Here is a 24,788-nt window from a genome sequence, read left to right on the forward strand (position 1 = left end):
CAGATATCCCTCTCAATCGTAGGAAGGCTGCGACGACGATCATTGTCTTTGTAAATACCCATGGGGCGCTGGAGAGGCCGAAAGGAAGAGCCGTGTACTGGAAATGATGGTGGCCAATTGCAAATCTCAGGAATTGGTGGTGGGAGGGGTGGATAGTGATATGGAAGTATGCATCCTGGAGGTCGAGGGTGGCCATCCAGATGCCTCCTTGGAGTAATGGCAAAATTTGTTGTAGGGACACCATGCGGAAGTGGTGGTAGGTTACGAACCTGTTCAGTTCTCTGAGGTCCAGAATGGGACGAAGACCTCCATCTCTTTTCGGGACTGTGAAATATCGGGAATAGAATCCCGTTCGTTGGAGTTGAGATGGAACAGGCTCGATAGCTCCCTTTTGCAGAAGGAGGGACACCTTTTTGAGGAGAGGTGGTGTGGGTGGTGTGAGGACGACTATAGGTGTATGGGGTATGAGATTGAATTGGATCTTGTAGCCCTGGGTTAAGATGGAGAGAACCCACTCGTCCGAAGTGATGTGACGCCATGAACGGATGAAGGGAAATAGACGGGTTTGTGCTGACTCGGGAACAGGGAAGTCAAAAGCTCTGTTTGGTTGACTTGGCCTGCTTGGAACGGGACGTTTGCTGGGTAGGGCCAGCCTTCGTTCTTTGGAAGGAGGACTTTTGGCTATCGGAGTATGATCTAGGTTTCCATCTCGTATCTGGAGACTGACGGGATGTTGTGCCCCTTTGCCAAGGACGGGACCATGTTCGCGTCTTATTTGGGTGCCGAGTCGTGGAAGAGATCCCTAGAGATCGGGAGGCCTTAATGCTCTTGTCCAGGTCCTGCAACGAGGAATCCGTAGTTGCGTGAAATAGGCCCAGACCATCAAAAGGCATATCTTTGACTAATGAACGGGTGTCGAGAGAAGTGGTTCTCAGCCATGAATGTCGTCTTAAGTGCCACCGCCGAAGCCATGGTCTTTGAGGAGGCTTCCAAAACGTGTTTGGTCGTGGTTAACTGCTGTTTAGCGACCACCATGCCTTCTTTCTGGAGCAGTTTGGCAGCATACAACTTGTCTTCAGGCAGATGCACCAGGAGATCGGACATCTGTTCCCACAGGGTATACTGGTACCTATTCATACATGCGAGATAGTTTGACGCCTTCACAGCCAACGCTCCCGTTGAAGAGAAGCGGCGGCCAAAAGCATCCAACTTTTTAACTTCCCTGTCAGCAGGAGCTGAATGTGACTTTTTTGACTTGGATGACGAGGTGACGACTAATGAGTTTGGTTGTGGGTGGGAAAGTAAAAACTCTGCCTCAGGTTGCTGTATGCGATACATATGGTCTAATTTCTTAGTAGAGTTGGGGGCGGACGACGTTTTTTGCCAGGGGTTTTTTGCGGCTTGTAGCAAGACGGATGACACGGGGAGTTCGACGACTGAGGACGTGTCCAGTTGGACGATATCATATAAAGAATCCATAGATTTTCCATGAGGAAAACCTTTAAGCGCGCTGCTCTATTTTTCCTGGTTTGATTCGAAAACTGAGCACAATGTTCGCAGGAGTCTGGATTGTGGGTTTCACCCAGGCAGAAGATACAGTACTTATGACCGTCCGGAGGAGCCAATTTACTACCGCAGCTGCGGCAGCGATTAAAAAATCCCCACTTCTTCAATTTTTTAGTCTTTCTCTCCATAGACTAAGAGGCGTTGAAGAGTCTTAGCGGTAAGGAGAGCGTGGGGGGGGCAATGGCCCAAAGGCCTGAGGTAATTTTACCTGAGACGACGAAAACAAAAGTTCTCCTTTTTTAAAAAATACAACAAGAAAAAAGAAAACTGAAGTAAAACTGAGAGAAAAAATAAGAGCTAATCGCTAAAAAGCGACAAAAAACAGCGATCCAACCAGACCTCTCAAAGAAAGGGTCTGCTCAGCGCGGCGGTAAGGAAAGAACTGGCGGGATGTCCGCGCCCGCCCCTCTGGGCATGCGCACTGGGGCTCCTGCGCATGCCCAGAGAGACTGGGCATGAAAATCCTTTTAAAAAAGAGCTTGCTACACCACCAGCAGATCCAGCGCAGGCGCACTAGATCCCATTGGTGTGAAGCACAGAGACCATGAAGAAGATCATTAAATTATGTCCAGGTGGTAAAAAAAGACTGTCAAAGAGGAATCATACTTTAAAAGAAGAAGATCAAACAAGTAAAAAACAATTTACACTCATTGTTCACAACCCAGAGTTCTTCAAGAGTACTAAGTTCAAGAACTGAACAGAAGAACTGCATGATTTTAAATGGGGCTCAGGAATCAACTGCCATTTTATTTATTTGCAAAACTGATATGCTACCACTCCAGGAACCTCTCTGAGTTAGCTTACAAAGTAAAGCAAAACAATAAAATGACAAGAAAAACAGCATCAATATTATCAATAATAAACATGCCATCAAAAACAGGCTGGAATATAGAAAGCATAAAAAACAGCCTAAATATGGTATTCATGCAATAATCTTCAGGCTAGAAGTCCACCACAAAAACAGTCCAAACAGATGAATCCCCCTTAGTTTGTAAAAAGAAATGTTTTGGACTAGTGCTGAAGGAAGAGTAAGGTAGGTGCCAGGCAAGCCTCCAGGGGAAGGGCATTCCAAAAGTGAAGTGCCATCACTGATAAAGCCCTATCTCTGATCAAGGCCTACCTCACCTCTTTAAATGGGACTTGTGAAATGGATCTTAACTGACAGGATGGACAGTACAGAAAAGGCAGTCTTTCAAGTATCCTGGCCTCAAGTCATTTAGGATCCCTAAGGCAAGAACCAGTCCTTTGAACTGTTCTCATCCAGAGGACATCCAGTGCAAATCGACATCCAGTGCAAATGTTTCAGCACCTTGGATTCCTCTATGTCGCCCCTGACAATAGCCTGGCCACCACATTTTGGACCCACTGAAGTTTCTGCAGTTTTCAAAGGCAGCTCCAGATATAGCACATTGTGGCAATCTAACTAGGATGTGATCAGAGCATGGATCACTGTTGCCAGATCATGTTCTTCAAGAAAAACCCATAGCTGATAAAAATCATTATGTTCCATGAAGGTGACCCGAGGTTCCAGCCATAGGAGCACCCCCAAGCTATGAATCTGCTCCTTTAACGGGAATTTATCAACCAGTGAGGTTGATAAAAGGGAACACAGGCTGTGACAAATAAAATGCAAGTCTGTGATCAGGCAGACAAAAAGGGAATATGAGGAGCATATAGCAAAAAACATAAAGACCAACAATAAAACTTTCTTCAAATACATTAGAAGCAGGAAACCAGCCAGGGAGGCAGTGAGGCCCTTGGATTACCAAGGGGTACATAAGAACATAAGAGAAGCCAATGTTGGATCAGGCCAATGGCCCATCCCGTCCAACACTCTGTCACACAGTGGCCAAAAATACCAGGTGCCATCAGGAGGTCCAGCAGTGGGGCCAGGACACTAGAAGTACTAGAAGGTCACTAGGAGTACTGAAGGATGATAGGGAAATGGCTGAGAAGCTGAATGCATTTTTTACCTCTGTCTTCATTGTGGAAGATGAGAAGTGCTTGCCCACTCCAGAACCGTTGATTTCGGGAGGAGTGTCGAAAGACCTAAGTCAGCTTGAGGTGATGAGAGAGGAGGTCCTACGACTGATAGACAACTTAAAAACTGATAAATCACCAGGCCCAGATGGCATACATCCGAGAGTCCTGAAAGAACTCAAATGTGAACTTGTGGATCTCCTGACAAAAATAAGTAATCTTTCAATAAATTCTGCCTCCATTCCTGAGGACTGGAAGGTAGCTAATGTCACTCCCATCTTTAAAAAGGGTTCCAGAGGAGATCCAGGAAATTACAGGCCTGTCAGTCTGACGTCGATACTGGGAAAGTTGGTGGAAACTATTATTAAGGAAAGAATTAGTAGGCACATTGATTAACAAAAACTACTGAGGCAGACTCAGCATGGGTTCTGTAAGGGAAGATTTTGTCTCACTAACCTGTTAGCGTTTTTTGAGGGAGTGAACAAACATGTGGACAAGGGGACCCAATAGATGTTGTTTACCTTGACTTCCAGAAAGCTTTTGATAAAGTTCCTCCTCAAAGGCTCCTAAGTAAGCTCAATAGTCATGGGATAAAAGAACAACTTGTGGATCAAAGCAACTTGTGGATCAAAGACTGGCTAATTAATAGGAAACAGAGAGTGAGTATAAATGAAAAATTTTCTCAGTGGAGGGTGGTAAGCAGTGGGGTACCACAGGAATCAGTACTCGGTCCAATGCTTTTTAACTTGATTATTAATGATCTGGAGTTGGGAGTAAGCAGTGAAGTGGCTAAATTTGCAGATGACACAAAGTTGTTCAGGGTGGTGAGAACCAGGGAGGATTGTGAGGCACTCCAAAGGAATCTGTCGAATATGGGCAAGTGGGCATCAATGTGGCAAATGGTGTTCAATGTGGCCAAGTGCAAAGTGATGCACATTGGAGCCAAAAATCCTAACTATAAATACACGTTGATGGGGTCTGCACTGGCAGAGACTGACCAAGAGAGAGATCTTGGAGTCATAGTAGATAACTCAATGAAAATGTCGAGACAGTGTGTGAATGCAATAAAAAAGGCCAAAGCTATGCTGGGGATTATTAGGAAGGGAATTGAAAACAAATCAGCCAGTATCATAATGCCCCTGTATAAATCAAAGTTGCGACCTCATTTGGAGTACTGTATACAGTTCTGGTCACCACACCTCAAAGAAGAATATTATAGCTTTGGAAAAAGTGCAGAAAAGGGCAACTAGAATAGTAAAAGGGTTGGAACACTTTCACTATGAAGAAAGGTTAAAACGCTTGGGGCTCTTTAGCTTGGAGAAACGACAGCTGAGGGGTGACATGATCGAGGTTTATAAGATTATGCATGGGCTAGAGCAGGTAGAGAAAGAAGTACTTTTCTCCCTTTTCCACAATATAAGAACTAGAGGGCACTCAATGAAATTAATGAGCAGTAGGCTTAGAATAGATAAAAGCTGAGCAGTCGGGTTAGAATGGATAAAAGGAAGTATTTCTTCACCCAAAGAGTGATTAACACATGGAATTCACTGCTACAGGAGGTGGCGGCGGCTACAAGCATGGACGGCTTCAAGCGGGAACGGGATAAACATATGGAGCAGAGGTCCATCAGTGGCTATTAGCCACAAGGTATAGATAGGAACTCTCAGGCTGGGGCAAGTGATGCACTATATTCTTGTTACTTGGGGGGGCAACAGTGGGAGGGCTTATAGTGTCCTGGCCCCACTACTGGACCTCCTGATGGCACCTGGTAGTTTTGGCCACTGTGTGACAGAGTGTTGGACTAAATGGGCCATTGGCCTGATCCAACATTGGCTTCTCTTATTTTTTTATGTATAAAAGATGTTAATCTTACCATTGTTGCACATTCATTTACTTTATTCTTCAATTCCTTCAGGTCTAGACATTTCACTGCCTTCCATGTTGCTGCAAATATTCCTCTTGCCACCCTTGCCGTATATTTAAATAATTCACTGTTTATTTTTGTAATATTGCTTGGTAAAATATTCTTACATGTCCACCCAGGGGTCATTTCGTAGAAAAAGAGCTAGGGGAACTCATTAGCATAACTCATTAACATATGCCACACCCCCTGACATCAGGGGCCTGGCGGTGGACCTGCAAGGCCGGCGGAAGTGCGAGGAAGCCCCGCCAAGGCCCTCCCTGGCCCCAGGCAGGCAGGAGTGGGGAGAGGCGGGGAGGAAGCAACTTACCCTCCCTCTTCTCCTGCCTCCTCCTGGCTGAATGAGGGCTGGAAGCAGGGTGGCCAGAAGCAGGGGCGGGACTTCATCGTGTGCCCCGCCCCCTGCACTTCGCCCGGGGGAACTGCGTTCCCCCGCGTTCCCCCCAAAATGACCTCTGTGTCCACCACATGTGATAACATGTTGCATCTGTATTTTTCCAGCACTTCTCATAATAGTCTTTATTTGTCTTCACTATATCTTTAGGGATAATATACCATCTAAAGAACATTTTATACCAATTCTCCCTGAATATTTGACATTCAGTAAACTTAATTTCATTAGTTCATAGATTTTTCCAGAGTCATGTGTATTTTCTCCAAAATTTTGCATCCATTTTATCATACAGTTTTTTATTTGCTCTGTTTCAGTGTCATATTGCAATAACATTTTATAAATTTTTCCGAATAGGATCTCCGGTGACAAATTGTTCAAAAGTCGTTTTCTTTGTTAACCCCCTTCTTTAGCTATTTGTTCTTTGAATTTGGATACCATTTGATGATATAACAACCACGGAATATTTTTTCTTTCATCTTGAACTGCTTGCCAGGATTTTATTTTTCCTTGTTTATCCATCACATACTCATGAGTTATATGGTCAATTTTCTTTCTTGTATTATTGTCACAATAAACATCAACTGGGGATGTCAATGGCAAAGTTGGCGGACATTTTATTTCTGCACTTAAACCATATCCTTAATAGACCATCCCTCAAGATACGATTACCATCTTGTATCTGAATTATCTGTAGTGATTTCTTAATCCATAGGTAATTACATATTCCTTCTTTAATATCAACGATCTCCAATTTAACATTCCTTTGATTTGAGTTTGAGGTGCGGCTGCTTGGCGATATAACTTGATACAAATATCAAGTACAGCTAAACCTCCTCTTTTTTCATCCTTTAATACTTTAAATTTTATTCTTGGCTTCTTTCCACTCCAAACAAAGTTGTTTATCATTTTCTGCCATTTTAAAAAATATTTTCATCTATTCAAATTGGTAATGTTTGAAACAAAAAAGTCAACATGGGCCCCATTCATACAAGGCAGTTTGGGCCGGGAGCGGGCCGGTTTGGAGGCGCATCAGACGGGCGCGATCCCACAGCAACATCTGCCTGGCGTCGCACTCCCGCCTCCAACCTGGCCGTTCCCCCGATGAAGCGCGTCAAAGATGAACCACCTACTTCGGTGGTTCATCCGGTTGAGGCGCTTCATCCTGGCTGTGGGATCGGCGGCGCGTCTTTCCGCCGTCGCATCCCCGGTCCCCTGCCATACTGCGCATGCTCAAGCATGCGCAGTACGGCAGCCTCCCCCTCCGACTAGTGTCTTCCTCCCCGGCATCTGATCGTGCCGGGGAGCAACGGAGCGCAGCAACCAGGATCCGTGGGATCCCGCCGAGGCGTTTCTTTTTTGGCACGGCTTTTAAAAGCCGCGCTTCGCCCCGTCTTTTCCCTGCCGTGTGGCAGGGGCCTTTGGTAATTATATTCATTTTGACTGCATAAATTCTTCCTAACCACAAAATTTTCAATCTTTTCCATCTTTTTCCATCTTCAATAATGCTTCCCCAAACTTTCTGATAATTATCTTTATAAAGATTACCATTTTGTTCTGTTACATATATTCCCAGATATTTTATTGATTTTATAGTCACAACACATTCTATTATTTTTTCTATCTCTTCTTCTTCTGCTTTGGTTGCCACTTATAACATTATCTTTGTCTTCTTTTTATTCAATTTATATCCGGAATAAGTTCCAAATCTAATTATTTCTTCCACTGTATATTATTTCCACTGTATATTTCAGAACAGTCTATTCAGCCCTCAAGTGGTTTAACCAACAGCACCTCCTTGTCAGGACTAAGTTTCAGTTTATTGGGTCTCATTTATCCAATCAGTCTAGGCACCTGTTCAAGACTTCCACAGACCCACCCAATTCGCTGTTAAGTAAAAACAGATATGGATGTTATCTGCATATTGCTGGTGCATCACTCCAAAAGCCTGAACAATCTTTCCCTCTGGTTTCAAGCAAATATTAACCAGCATGGAGGACAAGATGGATCCCTGCAAGACCCAGAGTATACATATCATGGGTCCAAGCCGTAATCCTCCAGCACTATCTTCTGGAATCAGCCAGTCAAGTGAGAGCAGAATCAGTGAAGCACTGTGCCCAAATTCTCACAGTCCAGCCACCTTCTTCAAAGGATACTATATGATCAATGGTACTGAGATCAGTTGATATATCCAAGACAATCAAAAAGGATGTAATATCACTGTCAATCTCCTGGCAAACATAAGCAGTCAGGGTGACTAAGGCTATTTCTGTCCCAAACCCAGGGTCTAGAAAATCCTTCAAGACCACCTCTTGCTCAAACATACTGTCTAAGAATGGAATGTGGGTGGTAGTTGTTTAGGACATTTGGGTCTAGGGATGCCTTCTTCGTGAACACTCTCATAATGGGCTTTTTCAAAACAGTTGGAACTAGGGACGTTCACTCAGATATAACCAAGCCAAATATATATTTAAAAAACACTTTATTGGTCTCTCAAATATAACCAGGATTTTTCAGGATAGAATACAAAGGCATCCAATGAAACTGATGGGCAGTTCAGTACAGGCAAAAGAAAATACTGTTTTACACAGAGAGTGATTAAAATGTGGAATTTGCTGCCAGAGGATGTAGTGATGGCCACAGGAATAAACAGCTTTAAAAGGGGATTAGATAGATTTATGGAGGATAGGTCTATCAATGGCTTCTAGCCATGGTGACTGAGGGGAACCTCCACATTCAGAGACACTGAGCCTCTCAATCTCTGAGCCAGGAGTTAACATCAGGGGAAGGCCTCAGCCTCTAAGCCCTGTTGTTGGCCATCCAGAGGAATTGCTTGGCCACTGTATGAGACAAGATGCTCTACTAGATGGACCATTGGTCTGATCCAGCAGGGCTCTTCTTAGTTCTTAGGATACCAAAAATTGGGTCCCCCAAAATCCTGGAAATATCCAGGATTAACCAGAAATATCAGAAGCCAGCGCTTGCAGGCACCCTAGGCTGATCCTCCCCCTTTTTTCCCTTCTTTCCCCCCTGTGTGTCTATGTCTCCCGGGGCTTGGTATTGGCTTGTCAGGCTGCTTTAAGAAAGGTTCTGCCAGTTTCAAATGCTATTTTCTGTTTTTTAAAAAGTTAATTCTTTGCTGAAGTTGGTTTGTACTAGGTTCATGCGGGAGTTGGTTTGTGCTAGGGGTTTGGGGTGGGGCTAGATTCTCATGTTTTACATAGGTCAAGACCCTTGAATTTTACATGTCAAGATTTTCACATTTTATATTGTTTCAGATTCTCAGGTTTTATATTGGCTGGGTTTAGCAATAGTTTGCAATAGCCTTCCCAAGGTTCTCAGATTATTGGGGGGGGACGGGTTTCCTCCATAGGAAACAATGGAGGACAGTTGGGGGCACCTTGTTCAGGGACCTATAGAATTGGACCCTGTGATACACCTGACTTAAACTCTGGGGGTTATTTAAAGAACACGCACCAGCAGCTCCCCTGAAATTTTGATGCCAATACCTTCAAAAACACCCCACCCCACCAATACCTTCAAAAACAACAGATTCCCCATAGGGAATAATGGAGCCGAGTATTAGAAACTTTTTTTAAAAAAAGATCCAAATATCATACTGCTATTTGGAATTCAGAAAACCAGGAATACCCATATTTTCCAGCTCCAATGTATCTGGATCCAAAAAAAATCTTTTTTATTTTTGCTGCACACCCCTAGACAGAACTATAACCATGCCCAGAGTTGCTACCCAACTCATTTACCCAACCTGACTCAGCTCAATATTAGCAATGGTTAAGCCTAGAGTTTTCTTCAAAGGGCCTGCAGTTGCCCAAGTGGAAGTCTGCCAAATTCTGCCCATGCAAATCTAGGTCACGTTTAAACAATGCTTCTTTCTGGAGTTTCACCACAGGCAAAACTGGAAACAGACATTAGGCTTGCAAATATCCTTTCCCCTCCTTCCCCATGCCTACTCTTATGTAAAAGGGAACACATTTTCAACATTTATTTGAATACAAGATCTTTCCCCTCTGACCATGCAATACAGAACCTTCTTCCTTTATAATACATACATTAAAAACTATGGGATAAAGTACTTTATTTCAGAAACTGTTATGTCAAGCCATCTTATTTTTCGACACTTACCTGGGACTAAAAGAATACAGCCAATCACAGCAGCAATTGTGACTATTAGTCCTGCAATAATTAAGCTGATCTTCTTTAGTAATGAGATGTCATATTTCGTTGCTTAAAGAAAAACAAAATAAATTAAAAACAATCAAAAATCAGAAAATTAAAAATAAATATATAGATTTTAAACTATGCCTGTTGGAAGAAAAAGCATCAAGAAGTATTGAACATCTCTAAATCTAATTTGTTGTGACATCCAAATGCAAGCATCTTAAACAAATTTGGGCTTTGTTTACTCTTGGTTTAGAATCTATTACAGGAAAATAAACCCCAAGAGGTTAAGGCAAATTTTAAATGTGGACATCTCAAAAAACTGTAATGAGACCAAACATTTTCTAACGCAGGAAGTCTTCAGTTGCAGCTTCTTGTATGTAAGATGGTGGAAGGGAATTTGAGGCTCATTCATTTCACAAACAAATCATGCTTTGTGCATTTTGTCTGATAGAGCCTAAATGTCTGACATGCTAGCTCAAGGCCTCTTTGGACTCAGTACATTCCAGCAATTTTTGTATTGCTGTCAGCTATGTAACACTGGCTTTTATCAGCAAAAAAAAAAGAAAAAAGATTTCTTTTCATGCACTTTTATGTCAAGCACTTATTTCAGGCACTTTTATGATTCTATTTCAAATTATAAGTACTCTACATAGAGTTCAATTCACCTTCAATCAAATTCGTGTATGAGAAAGCTCAGACCCTAAATTTTGCGTTCCACTTCAACTGAACATGCTTGTACTTTAAAAAATTCAGTTAAATTAACATCACTACAGAAGTGGTTCATTTCAAAGGCTGCTAGTTCATAGGTTTACGTAGCAGTCTGGGAGTCTTCCAAAGAGAGGAAGTTAGAAAAATCGTAAGCTCACTATCACCAGCTGAGCTCTGTTCTGCCTTAGGCTCTTCTAACAAACTATCAGGTGCATTTTTATTCCAAAATTTTCATTGTGGCTGAAGCATGAATTAGAAAATACACAGTATGATTTTTGGTATGAATGAGAAAGCAATCTTGTATGTACAATTCTAAAGAGTAGCATTTAAAAGCTTGAACAGTTAATAGTAATTTCTTCTTACTATAGCCAAGTTTTCTAATATACCAATGCAGTTGCTTTTTGTTTACTTCTGAAGCACAGCAATAAATTGGAAATGCTCAGGATGAGCCTTTGTTACCATACTGAATGCTTATGGAATCAGAGTGCCCTAAAATAATGCTCAGAGACACTGTGTTAACATCCCCATGAAACATTACATCACACAAATGTAAGTATTCTGTAGCACAATAGGACTGTTTTTAGCTTAATAATATATACTGTGTATAAACTGATGTCTAAAGTGATTAGTGGGCTATGAAGATCCATGTCTTGCATTATAAATTCCCTCAAAGTTCACATTGACTAGTACAAAGGCACTGGTCCATGAGTGACATTTTAAATTACACATTATAAATAATGCTCAGAGTTCTCAAGTGCTTACACTAGAGTACCAAGGCAAGTGGAATTTTTAAGAACGAATTGGACAAATAAATCTTGTCTATTAAACCTCGTAAATAGAAGACTCAGCCCATTCATACGCTGATGAATACCACAAAATTGAGACAAATGTAATTCAGTACTGAATGGGAATCCTATTACTACCATCTACCGAGCTCTCACAAGTCTGCTCCACATCTGGAACTGAGGATTGGCTCTGAGATTGCAGCCCCCACCCTCACAGCTATTTTTAGCAGCAGACACCTGGAAATGATACCAAAAGATCTGAACAGTTGCAGTATGTCTTTCTCCATCTTCTAGAACTCACATTATTCTTAGCAGAATTCCTAGCAGAAGCTTTGAACCTCTAAAAAGTGTAATTCTTCCTAATACAGCATCACAGATGGGGAGGCTACACATTGCATTACTGTTATGTGTTTATTAAAGTCAAAGAGCTTCTTCTGAAATGTAATGTGAGAATTAGGAGAGTAGGAGTCAAAGAAATGTAGTGGTATGGAGGAAGGACTGGGGGAGCAGGGAGAAGATAGTTTGTTGGAACTTTAATTAAAAAGAAAAATGGAAAAAAGAATGGATCACTGCTTTTCTTTGATGCTTTTCAATTTGTTGATGTATTTTAGTTTAATTAATTTTTGTGGCTTTTCCATTGCACAAGAAGCACTCAGGAGAGCTAATAATGGCATATCATAAAACCATTAATATGAAAGCCTCAGGCAAACAACTGCATTTTAAAGGCCACCCAGGGTAAAAATATCTTCACCTTATGTCAAAAAGCCTTGTAAAGATGATGCCAATCACACTTCTTGGGAGAGGGAGATCCATAACTTGGGAGTGTCATCTAGAAAAAGTTTTTCCACAAATCCCAACTGTTCACACCCAAATCTCTCTTTTTCTTAACTGAACACAGCTGTACAAAATGGTGGTGGAAAGTGACCTCAAGTCACAGCTAGCCTATGACAACCCCATATGGTTTTCAAGACGAGAGGTCAGCAGAGATGGTTTGCCATTGCCTTCATCTGCACGGTAGACCTGGACTTCCTTAGTGGTCTCCCATCGAAGTACTAACTAGGGTCAACCCTGCTAAACTTCTGATATCTGATGAGATTGGGCTAGCCTGGACTATTCAGGTCAGGGTTCTGTACAAAATAACCTTTTCAAATTCTCTAGGGGGAAAAAAGAAGTGGGAGATATGTTACCTTTGTTTCATCTACTGGGACCAATGAAATATTTCACTGCTAACAATGATATTTTGATCCGGAAACAAATGATGATGCAGAATTTCTTTTACTCTTTTGTTACATGCATGCAAAATATTTTAACAAAATTCCAATTTTTGTAAAAGAACTTAGAACTTACCAACAACACCTAACTGAGTCCAATAAAAAATAGTAGCCAATACCATGGTGATAATTATGAGAACATTCTCCACCGGTTCAAACCAGGATTCTAAAATTAAAACAAATATAACAATAATTACAAAATCTTACCTTGCAGTAAAAGTTTGTTATATAATGGTGGCTTCCTTAATGACTACAAACTTCAAGCACAAAAATCTTCATGTATCTACTTTGGTACAGTCATCATTTGAACTCCTAGGCATACTCTGGTGATCACAGCTACTAGTAAATCATTCACAGTACAAATTCTGGGTATTCAGTGATTTCACTGTAGAATGACATAGGGTTTGCCCCATTCAAAGATGTCTTTTTATTCCTAGTATCTTACATTACAAGTATCTGTCTCTCACTCTCAGGGGTACAAGACAAACTGAACATCACAAGATTGCTTCCTACTTCCATTTGGTACTATAAAAGTATTTTACATAGAACATAAAAAAGACTAGACTATCAGCAGACAGAATCAAAGGGCTTTATATTCCACCCCAAATAGAGTGGAATATCCCCCTAATAGAGTTACTAAATACATGCACATGCATAAATATATGAGTATACCATTTTAAATTGTCTTAAGGTGAATATAGGTGCAAAGTTGTTATACTATTATCAAAATAAGTAAAAACAGCAAGCTGCTGATGTTTAGGATCACAACAAGTAAAGGTTGTACCATGTTTACAGTATTTGGAAAATATATATTTTTTCTCAAATTCTTTTAATCCTAGACCTCAAATGAAAAATTATTGATCTGGTGCCTACCATAACATTAACTGATTGTTAATTCTGTATTGACATACTGACCACAAAGAAAAAATGAATAAGCTTCACTTTAGTGACTTATTATCAATTCCAAATACATAAAAACCATGTTATTGCAATGGTGATCTAAGTGCTTCACAATCTCACATTAATTTGAGAACTCTGTGAATTCAAGAAGAGCTCTCTGGTTAAGAAAAGTAAAGATAAAAATCAATGTAGTGGACTGAAGTCTATAAGATATATTTTAGAACAGTTCCTGATCAATTCAATTCTTGAAATTTGAGAATAATGTATAGAAAATTCAGAAAATTTAACATGAGAATTGTTCTAACAGCTCTGATGATCCCTGGACACTACTATATTTTTACAAGTGGGTCATCCACAAGACATATGGGGTCATCACATCTCTTTTCATTCCCCTTCACTCACTCTCTGGGCCACCCACTCACTGGCCAAACTGCCTGCCTGACTCATGCAGTGACAAGGGCTCACAACTTGCCTCAAAACTGTTTTGAGTTTTCTGTAAATCCCCCTCCACACATTTTTTTAAAAGATCTGAGATTTTTCTGAACATGTAGATGTCCCACCACATTTACCATGGCCCCAAGGGAAGTCCCTTCTAGGGCAGTTCCCACACCCTTTCTCCCTGGTTGTGGCTGAAATGGGGAACAAAACTCACCAGACCAGCTGAGTGGGACCCTATTGGATCAGTTTGGGGTTTGGTTTGGGAGCCACCCCAGACCAAACCACTTTTTTGGGGTTTGTGCCTATCTCTAATTCAGGTAGTTTTAGCTGGTTATTGCAGAAAAAGCAAGACAATTACATCAATAGAAAAAGTAGGCCTGGCAATGTGGGGGGCAGAATCCCTTTATCTAAAACAAAAGTAAGACATGTGACACAATAATGCACATTTCTTTATATGTTTGTGTATGTGTCCAATATATTCAAGGACTCTGAATGCCGCAGTTTCTGTTGTTGTATCAAGAAAGGTAGTTTTCAAGATAGGTAGTTTAGTATTAGCCAAAAGAGAAATGAAGTTACCGCATTCTTCTGCATAGATAATAGAGAGGTTGGCAGGAGAAAGAGTATAGCAACACATAATTACTGTGGTTGTTAAGCAGGTTTAATATAGAAAATGGCTGTGTGTCACTTTCAAAAGCTAGAGTAGTTCTAAAACAGGGTATGTCAATACTCTGTGCAGACCCCTAGTGCTATGTTCAGGAATTATATATTCTGAACCCATATGATATGAGTGCAGTATGTGGCACCAGAAACATAATTTACCATCCTGGGAATCACAACTGTTTCAAAAATTCCTAACCCTTAAAATGGAAAAATGAAGTTACAATTGAAAGTATGTGGGCAATGTTTAGCAAAATCTCATAAATGAGGGGAAACTGAGGACAATTTTCTGTGGTTGGCAATTATCACTTCAATACTTTGTATAGCTCTTTGGCATCCCTCAACCAGCTTTCTTACTTACTTCATTTAGCACCCACCTTTCTCACTGAGATACAATGAGACACCAGAATAAAGACCGCTATAAAATGATACAATCACTAGATTATACAATTAGAGAACCATGAAAGAGAAACAGTTTAATATATCCAATACACTGGTTTGTTTATATTTTATTTATTTATTTATTTATTTATACCTTCGGCTTATAAACCGCCCTGACCCCGAAGACAGAGGTTGTGGGGGGGGGTAGAAAGACTCGGGGGGATCGACTTCTGGACCGTGGACGTCTCGGAGACAAGGCGGCAGCCTGCCTTTGAAAGTAGTCCCTATAATCCTGGCCGTCGATATTGACAGATTGAACATGCAGATGTGGAGGGCGACACTGCGTGCTGTTAGAAGTATGTTGATTCCAACGGGAATTGATGTCGGGAGCCTCCGATACCGTCGATGTGGACGACGGGGAAGGAGATGGAGAAGGCTCTGCATCCATCTGATGACTTAGGAGCTCTACCGCCTCGCTATCAGAGTAAGGACGCTCCAATTGGTGTATAGGGGAGTCCAATAGTTGAATGGCCGGTATCGGTGGAGGGGCTTGGGCCTCCGGTATTGATACTGCCGTTGGAGCGGGAGGCACTTTAGGGGATCACCCAGTGCAGACACCACTACCTTCCCCTTCTTTGCCGCCTTTAGGGACTTAGAGGAGCCCTTTTTTGCGGACTTGTGCTCCTTACTTGGTTTGGACTTCTTTTTCACCAGCATGGAAGCGGAGGATTGTGCCTTTGATGCCAGAGGCCTCGATGTCGGATGAGCGATATCAGAGGAAGGCCTCGATGCCGGAACCGTCGATGTTGAAGGCTTCTCGGACTCCATGATTGAGGGAGGGTGTAATGCCGACTCAAGGAGTGCCACTTTAAGGCACGCAGCTCAATTTTTCCTTGTCTGGTTCGAAAACGAACACAGTGCCGACAGGACTCAAGTCGGTGATATTCCCCCAAACAAAAAATACAAAGGGTGTGGCGGTCAGGTGGAGCAAGTTTACTGCCGCAACCCTTACAACAGTTAAAAAAGCCCCACTTCTTCTCCATAAAAATAAAGTTGAGAAGAAAAAAGGGGGGAGCCCGAAGGCCAAACTGGGGTACAGCGGTAACTTCCCCCTCAGCAGAAAACAAATATATATATATATATATATTATTTTTTTAAGAACAAATGGAGAAAGATTAAGGAAAAAAGAATAAACTGAGGAAAAAATCCGAAGAGCCGTGAGGCAAGAGCCCAAAAAAGCGTAACCAATGAGACTGACGGAGAAAAGGTCTTTCCAACGCAGCAGTAAGAAAGGAACTGGCGGGATGTCCGCGCCCTCCCCTCTGGGCATGCGCGGTGGGGCTCCTGCGCATGCCCGAGGTCTGGGAGCGAAAATCCGTTAAAAAGCTTGCTACAATGCCGATCGATCTATCGCGTGGGTGTGTCCCATGGGTGTGAAGCACAGAGACCACGTCGAACATCCATTCGTTATGTGCCTTTAAAATGAAACATTTTGGTCATCCTTAGGCAGGCTTAGCTATACTCTGGGCCAGCAGTCTAAATTGGGAAGGCTGCCCATTAAGTGATTGTGGTCACACAGGGCAGGCTTGTACGCGAAAGAGCCCAGGAAAATCTGCAATTGTAATTAATATCTACCTGCCATCAGGTTTAGCAAAGGAACCTATGGCTGATTGTTGGGAGAAGCTTTTCTCATATCTAGAAGGGTTACAGCAGAATTACTCAACCTCAAACTTACTGATTGCTGGTGATTCTAATGCCTGGGTAGGGCAGAATAATGGAGTGTTGGCTGGGAAGATGAGGCTTGACCCTGAGACTATCCCTAGTTGTCTTTCTGAACTGAGGCTTTCTAAAGATCAAACGTTTAACGAGGCTGGTGTACATCTTGCTCAATTCTGGACTACATGCTAATCTCACCAGCCCTCAGGGAAGAGTTGAAGGCCTTTGCAATCTCTGAATGACCTGAAAGTGACCATCTCCCATTGACTTTGAGTTTGGGTGCCTCTGTCAGTAGGAGGGGCTGTCTGAGAGTTAAAGGTGGCAGTGTGTCACCAAAGCTACCTAGGGTTAGTTGGTCACAGAGGGCTGTGGAAATGACCGCCAAGCTCCTGGTTCCTAGTAATTTAGATAAGTTTGTAAGTCTATCTGAGAATATGTCTTTAGAATGGATCTCATTTTATGATAAGCTTGTTAACAACCTCTCCGGGATCATGAGGCTACAAATAAAGCAACAAAGGGGCAGTGGGGAAGCCTTTAGGCATGGGTGGTTCAACAATGAATGTCAGGTGATGAAGAATCACTTACGTGAGATTTACCAATGTTATAGGAGGTCAAATTTAGCACAACCCCCTCCAGAATACTTCAAATCTAAAAAGGCACCATCTTAGTAAGTAGAAGCAGAATTTTTTTCTGATTAAAAGTTGGAAACCCCTCTTGCAGGCCACAATTAATAATGATTCAAGTAAATTTTGGGCCTTGGTAGCCGAGTCTATGGGAAGAAAGGGGTCAGTAAACAGCTTAGTTACAGCCAATGGCTGGTACAATTATTTTACAATGATTTTCCAGGAGACCAAACACAATCCCGAAGAGGAGTTTGACATTTGTCTGGACGATCGCCCCAGTTGGGCCCCTGTGCAGATTGAGGAGACTGAATCTTTAATTGCAGCCCTTTAATTGGGAAAAGCTCCAGGGACTGATGCTATTCCACCTGAGACTATTAAGACTTTTCCTCAGTGGTGGGCCCCCTTCCTAGCAGCCCTTTTTATAGCCTTAGATCGGTCTGGTGGAATACCAGATGATTGGAAGAATGCCATGTTGGGGAAGTTGCATATAATTGTATATTTGTGTTTGCTGACACACACACACACATGGACTATATTTGCCAGTATCTATGGGTTTGGGGAAACTGTGTGCTATTGTTTGATGTGACTGTTGCACCTGGAAGCTGCTAGTTTGTCTGCGCTGGTATGCTAATGAAGTCACACACACACACACACACACACACACACACAATCTGGGAAGAAGAAGGCAACTCCATTGTGGTCAGCCAAGGAGTGATTAAAAACAACAGGTCGTCCACCATTGAGGAATTACAAGCTAACACGTAACCCTGAAAGGATCTGGTTTGCATCTGAAGAGACTATTTCCTGTTTACAGCTTGGGACCAAGCTAAAGCTATTTACAAGTCAAAGGTTGCCTGGCACCCCCCAACCTCACACCTGGACCAGATGCCTCCCTTGAGACAAAGGATTAGATTTCAATATTGCCCCCTCCTTCTAGGTAGACACGTCATCTCCTAGTAACCAATAAGGTCAGGTAATGGGACGGACTACAGGTGGGAGGATGGTACAGATGACAGCCCCCTAACAAAGGTTATAAAGTGCAAGGTTCAACAGTTTGAACCCTGCTAGCCATCTTCTACCTCAACTCTGCAACTTAAGCTCTACTATAGGTAATTCTCACGTGCTTTCTTGGACTGCAGCCAAGAAGCCCACACGTGTTGGCTGGTTCCCACTGTGTGCAATAGGATTTCCTCTAGTTAGAACTTCTGTATTCCTGTATTCTTCCGTGTGAAGGTTGAGCTCTGGATCAGATAAGTATATGCCGTCTTCCTTCTTCATTCCCATCCATTTAGTATAAAAGAGATTGTTTTCCATTTCTACTGTATCTAAAGGAACTTGTATGTGTGTGAGAGTGATTCTGTTTTTGTGTGCTTGTGAATTAAATACCATTCAGTAAAGAGAACAACTGATTTTACTACAACAATCTTGTCACGTTGTCTCTTTGGGCTGGGATCCTTGGGTGGAGTCTGACCTCTGTATACACAGACCAGGAACCCCTTACTCATTTAGTCTTGCCCCTGCTGCAGATAAAGCAGGTGAGGCTAACAGCCATATTAGTCCCAATCTTAAAAAAAAAGTGATCCTCAGCTCCCAAATAATTATAGACTGATCAGTCTCTTATTCATTATGGGGAAGCTATATGCCAATCATTTAGCCGATAAACTGAAATCTTCGATATCAGACCAGCAATTTTTTTGGACCGGAGCAAATTGGCTTCTGAGAGGGCAAGTCAACCCTAGATCACTGCATCGTTCTCAGTCATCTAATAAATAAATATAGGAAAGGGAAAGGACCTAAATTATACACAGCTTTCTTAGATCTCAAGGGAGCTTTTGATTCAGTGCCCAGGGATATCTTGTGGAGGAAACTGAATATGGGGATAAACATCTGCTCTTTTTGGTTAAAAAAACTCTACTCAGAAACTACTTGCCAGGTGAGATCTCAAAAGAAGGCAACCTAATGCCACAAATTGCTATTTCAGTGGGTGTCAAGCAAGGTTGTATCCTGGCCCTGATATTGTTCAATCTCTTTTTTAATGATCTGGCACCCTTTATGAGTGGTGTTAATGGTCATTTCCCCAAGCTAGGAGTAAGACACTGCCCGTTATTGTTATATGCCGATGACACTGTCCTCCTGTCACTTTCAAAGGTTGGGATGAAAAGGATGCTAACGCACTTTTCAGTAAATTGTGATAAGAACCTGCTGTCCCTCAATTTTGATAAGTCAAAAATTATTGTGTTCAGTCGGAGTTGGAAACCCTCTTAATGGACTGTTCAAGGAAATCCTATCAAACAGGCGAAGAGTTTCAAATGCTAACTGGGTCTCCCACACTAAGGAGGTTGTAAAATCAGTGAATAGCCATGAACATGCAACTTCCCGCTTTTATTATACAAAAGAAAATCAATTTATTCCTGCTATTCTCAAGGTGTTTTCCTGCTGCTCTCAAGGTGCTTAATCACAAAATATGTGCTAAATTACTTTATGGTGCCCCAATTTGGATCTCTGCTTTTAATAAAATGGTTGAAAGTGTTCAATCCAAATTTCTTAGAAAAATTCTAGGGCTCCCAACTTGCATACCTTATGCGGCAATATGCCTTGGGACAAACCAGAGACGCTTAGTCACTAAAGCATGGCTCTCAACTTTTAAATTCTGGCTGCGCCTCCTCTATAGAAGTGAGCCTAATAGTCTCAATGCTTATATGCTATGTGAATCTCACCTATCAGATTGCTTGATGTGTTGAAGGGAAAATTACACTGATGGGGCTCAGCATGGATGATTTGATCCTTCTTTTGAAGAAGTATGCTTTTGGCCTGATTAAACATATTGATCAATATAGAAATGCAAGAACTTAGAAGCCTTGCTACTGGGCATTGCTCTCCCATTCATTGGGGGATTTCTCTTAAAGGGCCACTGCCAGAGTATTTTTCCTGTCTGATTGATCCCTATATTAGAAAGGTATTCATGCTGGCCCGTTTTAATGTGCTCCCCTCAGCTGTGTTATATGGGAGATTAAAAAAAATACAATTCCTGGATAAGTTATGTCCCTGTGGGCTAAAGGAGATTGAAGGAACGGACCATGTACTTCTGACTTGTAGATTTCACCAGTATTTGCACGCTTATCACCTCGGCCCTATACTGCAAACCCTGGAGGGCAAATCTGAGGAAAGTAAGATAATGAACCTTCTAGCCTCAAACAGGGCTGATACCATCTAAGAGGTGGCAAACTTCCTTTACAGAGCGTATAGGAGAAGTTCTTTTTCAGCAGAAGGGGTAGTGAATTAACTGTTTTGCATGCCTACCACCTCTAAAGGCTGCTTGCTGTTGTTATGCCAATAAAGGTTTGTTGTGTGTTGTGTGTTATTTCATCTTCCCTCCTCGTGGAAACCACCATATCCTTCCCTTCCCTTGTTACCTTCTCTCTTTCCCACCCACCAACCATCCTATCCTTTACCTGCTCCCCATCTTCAACTATATTTATTATTAATTACACCCCTCCTTTCTTCAGAATAGGGACTCAAAGCAGCTTCCATCATTCTCCTCCATTTTATCCTCACAAGACCCTGTGCGAAAGGTTAGGTCCAGGAGCCCCCAACATGGTACCCGTGAGCACCATGACACCTTCCAACACTTTTCCTGGCACCCACCAAGTGTTTTTAGAAATTGGGTTGAGCCAGTAGGGGCATTTGCCCAGCAAGCCTTCTGATTGGCCACTGGGAATTTAATTGCTTATGGAGATTTTTAAAATGCTGCTTTGGCAGCAGCTGCCACCACCACACAAAGATCTTCACTGTGTGACTGCAAGTAAGCTGCAACAGCCATTTTGTGGCTTGCTCTACCTCCTGCAGCAACAATTTTATGGCTGCGCCCACCATGATATGTCAGAATTCCAAAGGTGCCTGCAGACTCACAAAGCATGGGAACGCCTGTGTTTGGCTGAGACTGTGTGACTTGCCCAAGTACACCCAGAACAAAGTTTGGGTCCAGTGGCACCTTTAAGACAAACAAAGTTTTATTCAAGGTATAAGCTTTCATGTGCATGCATACTTCTTTAGATAGCTTCTATGGTAGAATGGGGATTTGAAGCCTGAAATTCTAACCACTATACCATATGGATTTTCACGGGGTGGTGTTATGCCTAGACCCTTCCCCCTTGGAAGGATGAGTCTGGTACCTAGAAAAAAGGTGACACAGGCAACCTTATTTCTCAGCATCTCACAGGGTCACTCATTCTAGAATCTTCCCTGGTCTGCAAGTAGGATCAAAATAGGTCCTACAGTCACATGGAGTGTTTGCCATCAAATATTGACCAGAGGCTTGTCTGGGAAAACTGATCCTAAAGGTAACTGATCCTAAAGGTGCACTGTGAAAGGGTCTGGTTTCTGGCAGTTCCCTTCCCTCTTTAAATCCATCAGTGTCAAAGAATGACTTCCCAGAAAAGGCAATAAAACCAACCAACTCCCTATCTTGCCTGACCTTTCCTTACCTGATTATCCTAAGTACCTAGTAAAAACCATTTTAATCCCACAACGCTCCTTGTACTGGTTTTCCTGTCCTGACAATCAGAGGTCACCAAACACAACAGATATTTTCACATGAATGTTACATTGCATTTGGTGGGAAAGTTATGAAGCTTCCTTGCTCAGACACATTGTTTCACTATAACCATCCAGCCACACTCTGTTCAGTAGTTTATGTATGTTTGGACGTCCACTAACTTACACCCCCAATGCAAGGTTGAGTACACCTCCTTCCTTGAGTGGGACACTGGTTTGTCTTGCTTGTCCTTCTCCTCAGATCTGTGATTCACTGGATAAGCAAATATAGTCCTACAGAATAAATTCCCCTCTCTGTCTCTATAAGCTACCACCTTTAATTACTGAACTTGTATTTGTGTTTATAGAATGCTCTTCAATTAATAAGTTTGATTTTATTCTTTAATTCTCTTTAATGAAAACCATTTAATTAATCACAGCCTGGTTCGCTTTGAGAGTTCTACTGAGGGAAAATCCCAGTATATATAAGTAGAGATCCTGCTTGATGACCCTCCTCTTGCATTCCTTGTGTCTCCTTGCTAAATTCCTCAACATACTCAGGAGACTCTCACAACCACTTAGGGTAACAGTGGCTCCTGTTGAATAGTAGAAAGCAGCTGGACCTGGATAAGTAATGCAAGTCAGGTGGTACCAAGTTGCCTGCTGGTTGCTGTTGGGCCTGGCTTCAATAAGTTATCCGTCAAAGGCCAAAGCAGTACTGGAAAGGTCTCCCCCACACACACCTTTTACTGACAGACACCAAGGCTTGAAAATACTGTTGTGGTTACCCAGCAATTGCTACTGAAGGTACCTATTTCTTAAAGGTACAGGTGCTCCTTTTATCATTTCAGGGAGTTAACCCTGCCCGTGTATTTTTTATTTCAGATTTTTTGCAAATTTGGGGGTTTTTATCAGATCTGTAGAAACATCTCTCGTCTGTCCATGGCCCCAGTCACTGGATTTAAGTATCCACAGATGAAGAAGAGATTGGATTTATACCCTGCCCTTCACTACCCAAAGGAGTGTCAGAGTCGCTAACAACCTCCTTTCCCTTCCCCTCCCCATAACAGACACCCTGCAAGGTAGGTGGGGCTGAGAGAGCTCTTTGTAGAACTGCTCGTGGGAGAACAGCTCTGAAAGAACTTATGACTGACCCAAGATCACTCCAGCAGCTGCAGGTAGAGGAGTAGGGAATCAAACCTGGTTCTCCCAGATTAGAGTCCGTGTTCCTAACCACTACACCAAACTGGCTCTCACAGTGAGAATTATTATATCTGTAGTGATACTAATGTAATTTCGTCATGCTATCTTTCCCCCCAGGTTTTACGTATCACTTACATACCATTTTAATAGTTTCTACAATTTTTCAAACTACTTTCTTGTGCATGATTTTCTAATAATACTACAGTTACTATCCTACCCACTATATACTACCCTTGCTATTACTGATTTAATACTTCTTGTTTGCTCCTTACTACAGCCTTCATTTTACTTAGCAAACAAGCCACAAGATGAAATGGCATCAAAACACTGTTCTTAGCAATTAAAGTCCAGTATTTTATTGCCTTAATGTATTCCAAACACAGATATATGTATAGTCAGACTTCACCAACAGCTGCCCTTGAAGCTACTGCAAGTCTTTTATCATTCCTATGGTATGAAATACAATCATGTTGTCATTTAACCTCAGTTCTTTTGTATAACCAATAGGAATGGCTAGAGCTGCAAAACTAAACAGATTATCACCTGGCTCCAAAGGATCAGCTTTGAATTATTTATGAATCACTGAGCTACAGACATCTAGGAATACCTTTGTACACAAATGCCTCAGTGGTCGTGGCTAGGTACCTTGCAGTTACAAAAACAGTTAAACATCCTTTTCTGTGCAGATAGCTTCCAAGATCAAATTAGGGTTTCAGTTGCTGTTCATAGGGCTACTAGGGTAGTATTTGATCTAGGCATCCTTAAACCAATCTTGCCCAAAAATTAAAGCTAAAGGAAAATTTTAACAACTGGTTTTTAATAAGTTCCACACTGGATGCAAACTGACTAAAAAGGCAATTCAAGAGCACGAATCTACTGACAAAAAAAATAGAATTCTACCACTTGATCATTCTCAAAATGGAATCAGTTAATATGGTTTTATGGATGACCTATGGTGTAGCCATACTGATTTGTAACAAGTTTGACTTTAAATTAATAAAGGTTATATTGGATCCCAAAGGGAGGTTTATCTTTGTAAAGGAAGCCTAGATAACAAACCAGTAACCATTGCCTCAATTTACATTCCTAATGAAGACCAAATCACTTTTTTAGACAATACCTTAAATCATCTATCTTCATTTGCTGCTGGTGAGGTGATTATTGGCGCTGACTTTAACTATATTATTAATTTAGATTTAGACAGATTTAGATTTAGACAGATCTAAAAAACAGACTAAATTGAAAACCAACACTAGAGTCAATACCAAAACAAAATTACACTTTTTGTTAGACAAATACAATCTTATATGTGTCATCCTACAGGAAGGGATTACACATACTTTTCAGCATGCTTCCAAGTTCACACCCAAATTGACTTTATTATTACCTCGCCCTCTATTTCCAACGATACTTTGGATTCCCAAATTGACTCAAAGATCTATTCTGACCATGCTTGGGTATGGAGAAAAATTTTGTGGCACAAAGAACAAACAACTGAAACACTAGACACTAGAAACATCAATTTTATTG

At 41.7% G+C, this 24,788-nt stretch overlaps 1 protein-coding gene across 1 annotated transcript in view; it reads right to left on the bottom strand.

The window, feature by feature from the left end:
* Positions 1 to 24,788, bottom strand: part of CD47 (CD47 molecule) — a 98,958-nt gene that overhangs the window by 36,375 nt on the left and 37,795 nt on the right. Inside the window, exons 3-4 of the mRNA XM_015424527.1 lie at positions 12,884 to 12,973; positions 10,005 to 10,106 (exon numbers count right to left, since the gene is read on the bottom strand). Of these exons, the coding sequence (XP_015280013.1) occupies positions 10,005 to 10,106; positions 12,884 to 12,973 (192 nt within the window). The remainder of the gene's footprint in view (positions 1 to 10,004; positions 10,107 to 12,883; positions 12,974 to 24,788) is intronic.

Source organism: Gekko japonicus, unplaced genomic scaffold, assembly GCF_001447785.1.
Source record: "Gekko japonicus isolate JY-2015 unplaced genomic scaffold, Gekko_japonicus_V1.1 scaffold187, whole genome shotgun sequence".
Lineage (NCBI taxonomy): Eukaryota > Metazoa > Chordata > Lepidosauria > Squamata > Gekkonidae > Gekko > Gekko japonicus.